We start from the raw sequence: 8,169 nt of genomic DNA, 5'->3' as shown, positions 1-8,169 counted from the left end.
TTAATTGATTCTCTTGCTGCATAAAAAGGAGCTAATTCCTTCATTTTACCCTTATGTCTGTGCAGTAGGATGAGGAACAAACTAAAACTCACTCAGCATTCACTGTGTCTTTAATTAACCTCTTTTTACTGTCCAAACAGAAGCAACCTCGGAGGCCAGAAACACACCTGGCAACAGGTCAAAATAAAATATAAAAACATCCTTACAAATGGTCAGTGATGCATAATAATTTTAATAATGTGAAATGTATAAATATGAGTGTAAAGCTGTGACTATGTTCCTTGCAGCAACCAAGAAAAAAGCTCAACTGGGAGCCACTGGTGGGGGCCCACCACCTGAGGAGTTGACACAGGCCGAATCCCTAGCCCTCAGCTCCAACAAGGGCCCCAAAATTGATGGGATTCAGGGGGGGAGTGCTTCCTCTCCTATTGATCCAGAGATACGGGCCGCATTTGTTGAAGGTACTGCACTGTCAACCACTGTCCCTCCGCTGCATGGCGACAGCCCCTCAGTTGATTTTGCTGACTGTTAACATGTTTGTTCTATTAGTAACGGAGGGACAAATCACTTTATCAGAACCCCCGGAAGTTGCAGCAGGGCCCTCAGGAGACCCTGTAAGTCCCAACCTGTGACTGAAATGCTGTCTAGCCTCCCCTAACTGATGTTCCTCCATTTCCAGGGTGAAGGACCTAGTCATCACTATCACCAGGACAGAGATGAAGAGGAGACTCTTTCTGTAGAAGACACTGTACTCCAAGATGTAAGTCTGAATGTTAAATATTATTCATGTTGTTTGCATTGTCAAAATTAATAAATCAAATCCTGCTGCAGCAGACTACCCCATCCTCAACCGGAAGGAGTGAAGTGAGTTACCATTCTTTTCTTTTTCCCGTTTTCAAAATCACCAGTAGCTGCATTTTGGCTGCACTCTGACACATTTTCTGATCATAGGATGTGAAGGTGCTCTACAAAAGGTACCTGAAGCTGCAGATCCAGCATAAACAACTGCAGATAAAAAAAATTAAAACTTGAAATCAACAAGATGGAAAAGGATGTAAGTATGAATCCAGGCAGAGAGAATAAGGTCATTGTTTTTACAGTATTTAATTCTGTAGCATTCTGTCTCCCCAGCTTGGTGACTCAGGACAATAAATATTCAAAAGCCATTTGGTCTTGTTATTCCGTCTTGTTTCAGTGAGGGTCTAAGGGTAGAGGATGTCATGTTGCTATGTGAAGCCCTTTGTGACGCACTGTTTGTGAAAATGGGCCATACAATGTGGGGTGGGGGAATAAAGTGGCTAGGCTCAATAAATGGACATGACAAGGAATTTAACAAAATAGGGGGGTTGGGTTCAAGAGAAATAGGTGTCCCTGTACAGATTCCTCAGGATCCTCCCATCTCTGGGTTCCTGTACAGGGGCAGGCTCTTCCCATCTGTCTTCGGTAGAAGCTGTGGAAGCCTCTCTCCGGATGGTGGATATGTGGTGTACTGCGCTAGCAACCACTATGTCGCAGGCCCGGTCAGGAGCCCGCCTTAGATATTTTAAGCACTGGAACCTGCAGAGATTGGAACAAGAAGACATGTTAAAATAAAATTCTGCATTAAAGGTTGATCAAAGCAGTCTCTAACCTGGACTTGAGCAGGCCAAAAACCATCTCAATTCGTGCCCTGGTGGCGCTGAGGGCATTATTAAAAGCTGCCTCAGCTGCAGCCCTTGGCTCAGGATATGGGGTTAAAAGGTATGGGAGGCAGGGATAACCCCTGTCCCCGAGAAGGACCCCCTCAAACCCCCCTGCAAGGTGAGAAAACAGTGGCTATGAATTACATGATTTATTCATTCATCTTTGCAGACCCTCATCCATACTAGTATTGAGACATGATGAAGGTTGTCTTACCTTGTGCAAGCCTTTGTGCCAGATGGCTTTCCCTTAGTATCCTAGCATCATGGACACCGCCAGGCCATTTGGCCTCGATGTTTGTGATGAGCAACTCAGAATCACAGATCATCTGTCAGCATGCAGGGTGACATCAGTGACACTGGACACTAGCAGTGGGACATGTACAGTAGCTCCATGGGCTATGTACCTGCACATTCAGGCTGTGGTTATTCCTTCGATCCACAAAGTCCCTTTCCACAGGTCCAGGTGGGGCCTGGATCTGGATATGCGTGCAGTCAATGCAGCCAAGGACATTGGGAAAGCCTATGTAAAAGGATAAAAGTGCAATATGTCAACCTGTGGAACATTTAACTTCACATTGCATGCATTTAAATGTCACATACCTGCAATTGCATAAAATCCTCTTTGATCCTTTGTATCCCATGATGGCTTGGGAAGGTGATGAAGATATTGAGGAACTCTTTAAGGGCAAGACAGACTGCTCTTACCTGTAATAAAGGTTTTTTTGTTAATGTATTAATTCATATCCATGTAATGTGATCATCTTGCAACCTATGTATGATGTTTGGTGATGTAAGAAATAATCCAACTGATCTAAGTTTTTATTTATTTATTTATTTTAGTAGGCCTACCTCTCTGCAAACAGTTGCCTTACTTAGTCCCTCAGCATCTCCAACACTATACAGAAATGTACCGCTGGCAAAGAACCGCAGTGCAATACATACAGATTGCACAGGGGTCAGTGATTGGCTGCGGCGAGTGACCTTCCTTATGTGTGCCTCCAGCAAAGTGCATAAATACACTATGCTTTGCCGGCTGAATCGATACCTCTCCCACAGGAAAGAATCACTTTGTTCCAGTGGGTTAGTCCTCTCCTGGAAGACCCTCGGGGCTGGTGGTCGCCTGAAGAAGGCCCTTTGAATTATTTGTGCCCCTTCATCAATTGGCTCCTCATCCTCAATGAATGGACATGCCATGTTCTCTTAGCCTTTGTCTCTGCTGAATGTGTGTCCCTCTGCCTGTCTTGACTGCTCTGCTTAATAGTCTCCACCTGGTGCAGTCATTTGGAGGACATTTTAGGTGACTGATGTAGGCTTCCTCTATGTGTTTTAATCATACCTTTAAATTTATTCATTGTAATTTATTTTATTTTATTTAATTCATCTTTATCTATAAGGATGAAATCAAGATAAACGAAAACAGATTGATTTTTATTTGTTACAAAATCATAATACTTACCAAATGCACTTTTTGCTTAGTTTCCAAAGTGGATGGAAAGCACGTTTTGGTTTCACAAATTATTTTATCAGTGCATTGTGTATGTAAATGCAAAACAGACATGTCTTTTGGACATTAGTGGAGTTCATCTTCACCTTAATCCTGCTCCAGACCAGGTTTGGCCGGCAGCATAAGTCACCATGGTTACAAGGCTGGCATTCGTGTTAACCACTTTCATGGAACAGAATTGAGGCTCAGATTGATGGAACAGAAAGTCAGAGCTTAGCTCCAAGTGTCCGACTTAGCCAGAACCATGTTTCCATGGTTACCAAGTTGGAGCTAATCTTAGCCACACTGGTGGAACTGAACTCTCACTAAAATAAGCGGGACTTGGCCATTTAAGCCAGACTTTGAGCTAAGCGAGCTTGATGGAATACCCCCCAGGTAATTTAGTCATTGTTTCCAAACTCTACATCACCAACTGCAAAACATATTTGCTGTTTCAAATTAGTTACATATTAACATAATTTCTAGGAGACAGGGCTGCTACAAGAGTGACTGAGGTTCCAGGCCTTGCCCAAGGGCTATACAGTGATTATAATGAATGAAGGGCAAGCGCTTGTCTTTCACTTTCTCCATTATCCTGCAGAACCGAACTGGCAACCTTGCCTGTCTCTCTAGGCTCCCTCATGAAAAAGACTGGAAAAACAGATTATAATTCATCCTGAGGGGATCATCAATGTCTGAACCAAGTTCCATGTCTGTCAACTGAGGGACTCCCAATAGCTCAGTAGTTAGAGTGGGCACCCCATGTACAAAGGCAGTGTCCTTGCAACAGTGATGGTTGGTTTAATTCCAGTCTGCAGCCCTTTGCTGGGGTGGCAGTAGCTCATAGAGACTTGGCTTGGGAACTGGTGGGTTGTCGGCTCTACTCCCTGTATGTACCACTTATGGAGTGTGGACTGGTAGCCACAGAGGTGCCAGTTTGCCTCCTGGGCACTACCAAGGTGCCCTTGAGCAAGGTACTGAACTGCTTGTGGCACCCATCCAAAGCAGCCCCCTCACCTTGACATCTCTCCATTTAATGCATGTATACTATAGGTCGTGTTTGTTCATGTGTGTATTTTGAGCCTGTGTGTGTATGACAGCAGAGTGAAAACATATAATTTCCCCCTGGGAATTTACTTTTACTTTTTTAAGGCTTGAAATTATGCTAATGTGAAGCCCTCACTCCTCCACAGCTCCAATATCGCGCTTTGGAAAGCAGAGCTAGATGGTAAACAAACATGGCAGCACACCAGTAAGGTAAGACAACATGTTTACATGTTGTTTTCTATATGTTCTCTGACATTTATCCTAACGATATGAGGCGGTCTTTGTGGAAAAAAAGCTTGTTTAGTGGACTAACTTTGCACTTGAAGGTTGCCCGTTCACTTACGTTTTACCAGGTCTGATGCTACTATGCGCCCCGGCTGTATCTAGGCTAACGGCTAACATGCTAACTATTATTTTTATGTCACTAGTCACCTGAAACAAATTTAGGACGATAGGAGACAGGTTGAAATAAACTGAAATTTCCCTTTAAAAATTAATGTGATTTCAATTGGGTAATACTATGGTATGCTTTGGAAAATGTTTCGCAGTAAAATAGTGAATGTGTCATTTGTAGTAAATATAAGTATGTAAGCTTTTCATGACAAAATTATTTCTTTTCATTTTGTTATCATCATATACAAATTCTAAGCTTGAACACTGGGATGATTCCTTACAGTAAGTTTTTCAGTGAGATAAATGACTTAATGTATTTCTGTCATTGTCATCATCATTGCTTCATTGACTCTTTGGCTTCCCTGCTCTCTGCGTAATATGAAGCCTTTTTCATAAATCACATAGCATAGCCTATAGTGTTCATCCATGCAACCAAATAATATCTGCTCAAATCATTATTAGCGTAGGCTTTGTTTATCGGAATTCCTGCTATAGTGATCAAACACAAAACAGTACTACTTTGTGCTTATGAGGATGGCATCCCATTTCAGGTATGTAAAGTGTGTGTCTATACACTCATCAGCAGCTGTAGTGGTTGCTTTGGTAGGACAACAATTCAGAACATTTCAGAACATTTTGACCTCATTTTCACTCCTCAGTCACAGTAGCAGGGCACATGGGTGTTCCAAGGTTCAAGCTTCATTTAATGTCATTCTACAACACCAGGTTGCACAATGAAATGCAATTGTAGTCCCTTTATGCTACACAAGAAAAAAACAACAAAACCATTTTTCATGGTGGAGTAGCATTCAGCAATGCTAATGTCATTGTGCCATGAAGTTTGTCTTTTGTAGGATTCTATACTTCCAGCAATGGAAAATGGCCTTTGCCGGTTTTGATGGTTGATTGCAAGCATGTGGGAACCCCATTAATTTCCCACTTACTTCAGTGGCCTTAGGTCTCATAAGGACATTTCATCAGTGTAGCTCTCTACTTCTAAGCACAGTCTGCTTCATGGCCTTAGAACTAGAAAGGAGGTGACACTTGGATGATGGAAATATAAGATCAACCTGTAAAACCATGTAACTCACTCTATGGCACCACAGGAAGTGCCATAACTTGTCACTCAAATGTTGTTCATCCTACATGTTACATTTTGTAAGCCATGGCCCTCCTTTACAAGTGTGTGTCTACCAGTGTTGGCAGTAGCATGACTATAAGTGGCGACATTACTAATATAACTACATTTCTGAGTAGCATGGTGGTTCACTACTTAATTAGTGAAATAGCTTTTCAGTAGTGAAGTTAACTAAATGATAAGGAGTCGTTTAGGTCTCTGAGATGCATTTTGGGGTCATATTTTACTCAATTGTTAAAATAGTAAAACTTTAAAGTTATGTGTTAACTCAGATGTAACATACTGAATTCATCTATAATCCACATCTTCCTCAACTGTGTGCTGGCATTAATGGGGCTTGATATAGGCCCAGTATTCACAGTAAAATATGGATAATTTGAGATGCTGTTCCACTATTTCGACTAAGAGGAGAGCGAGATGTACAGAACAGGCTCTAGAGATGATGAATAGACACCCACAGCCACCAGAACTCACTCTGTGGACCACTTTATATCCACTGAGCGTTTCTGACATCGAACACAATCCAACAGCAATAATGACCTCAACGCTGGATGCTTGTTGTGAGGTCTGTTATTTTACTTCTACAAATACTCAATGAAATCTTAACTGATCTAGTCGGGGCGTCGGTGGCCTAGTGGTAGAGCAGGCGCCCCATGTACAAGGCTGTTGCCGCAGCGGCCCAGGTTCAACTCCAGCCTGTGGCCCTTTGCTGCATGTCACTCCCCCTCTCTCCACCCCCTTCACGCTCATCTGTCCTATCAATTAAAGGCTTAAAAATGCCTGAAAAAATATCTTAAGAAATCTCAACTGAAAGGAGAATGCAATCTAAATTGAAAGTCCAACTACGTTTATTTCTACTAATCATAGATGCCACTGCTGTACTTGACTTAGAAAACATACTTTGAAAAATAAAACATCTGCTTTTGTTCTAACCATGATTTCAAATGGTTTATTGAGTTGAAAAATTAAAAAGGATAAGTATGGACTGAGTACGATATGTTGATGCCTGAGGTCAGTACAGGGGAAAAGTTAATGGGCTCTAGTTTCCCGGCGCGGCGCAGGGTGGCGAACCCCGCGCAGAGCTAGTTTCGAGCAGCGCAACCTGAGGCGCGCTCAGTTTGTAGTTTGGCAGACTGAGGTGCGCTGAGATGGGTGTGGCGGCGCAGCAGGAGGAGGTGTCGACAGATCCAGCTTGGTGCAGTGACAGTTTCGTGCCAAAAGGCTTCGCCGAAGGTGCGCTAAAAGCTCGGCAACTGAAACCAGGTCTACTGTCAGCACAGGCAGAGCACAGCCGGTGTAAGCCGAAGTTTGGCTGACCGGCGGACAGTGCGCACACGTCACCAAAACCTCACAGGCAGGTTTCCAGAATATCAGGCACATTAACGATGCAATAAATAGCCACAAAAACACTATTCAATGCAACTATCTGCAATCAGCACATAAATGTATCTCTATATCGACTGTCCTGTCACATCTGATGTCAGATCAAAGGGGATTGGCACCGTTTGGCACGTTTGGCACGTGTAATGGAAACCCAATCTGATTTGATTAACACAGCTGCAAACTAATGAGTTCACATCCCTCTCAGCCAACCACAAACAGCCACAGCATCAGATAGGGAGTATATATTCAGCATCTGTCATCTTAGAAAAGTCAAAAGAAAAGAAACAGAGTGAGACTGCGAGAGAGAAAGAGAGAGCGCACGCACGAGAGAAACGCAACATTGATTTACAGTTGTGGTGACCTCCTCCCAGGCTACCTTTGCATCATCAGCCCGTGGAGGTCTGCTCGCAGTTCCGTATATTCGGACACTGCAAGCTTGGACCTCCCGGACCAAAACATCAGTTTCCTCCTGGGAGAAGTTTGGCCGTCTGACGCTGCTGCTCTCTTCCGCCATGGCGAATTGAGTAAACTCTCATTACGCCTTCGTGCGGCGCATTTAAGGGCGAGGAGAGGGGCTCATTTGATTGGTGTGATGTGTGTAAAACCCACTCCACGCCTTCTCTCCTCCCTCTTTCCGACTTGCGCCGGTAGGAGGGACGGAGGTGGGAAAGAGGAGTAGCTACGCCAGGCGCACGGTGTGCCAAACTTGCAAAATCCGCCTGGCCACACCCAGTTGGCAAAGCGCAGGTGCGCTGCGCCTCCGCCTCGCCCAGTCTGCGAAACTAGAGGCCAATGTGTTCAAAGTGTAATGGGTTCATCTTAAATAACTTTAGGCTAGTGGCCATAAGGAAAGGTCAGGTTGACCAAAATTATAAGGTATCTCCTCCAGGGACCATGAACATCCATTAATTATTTGAAGAATCTCACTATGGTCAAAGGTTGGATGGAGAGACAGAGCAGCTAACTGCAGAAAAGGAATGTTTATCAATCCATTCAATATTTAGTGTTCAAAAATAGCCCAGTCACCAGCAGAAAATGTTGGC

At 43.6% G+C, this 8,169-nt stretch overlaps 1 protein-coding gene across 1 annotated transcript; it reads right to left on the bottom strand.

Moving 5' to 3' along the window:
* Window positions 1–1,352: 1,352 nt before the first annotated feature.
* Window positions 1,353–2,289, bottom strand: LOC125901403 (putative nuclease HARBI1; the record flags this gene model as incomplete). Its single annotated transcript, XM_049597096.1, has 5 exons — window positions 1,353–1,557; window positions 1,631–1,793; window positions 1,897–2,008; window positions 2,087–2,202; window positions 2,283–2,289. Coding segments are annotated over 5 exons (603 nt in total), but the record flags the coding sequence as incomplete, so codon positions are not given.
* Window positions 2,290–8,169: the final 5,880 nt, after the last annotated feature.

This window comes from Epinephelus fuscoguttatus, linkage group LG14, assembly GCF_011397635.1.
Source record: "Epinephelus fuscoguttatus linkage group LG14, E.fuscoguttatus.final_Chr_v1".
In the NCBI taxonomy this organism is placed as follows: domain Eukaryota; kingdom Metazoa; phylum Chordata; class Actinopteri; order Perciformes; family Serranidae; genus Epinephelus; species Epinephelus fuscoguttatus.
The sequence above is the reverse complement of the archived record's forward strand: the minus strand, read 5'-3'. Positions and strand labels throughout refer to the sequence as shown.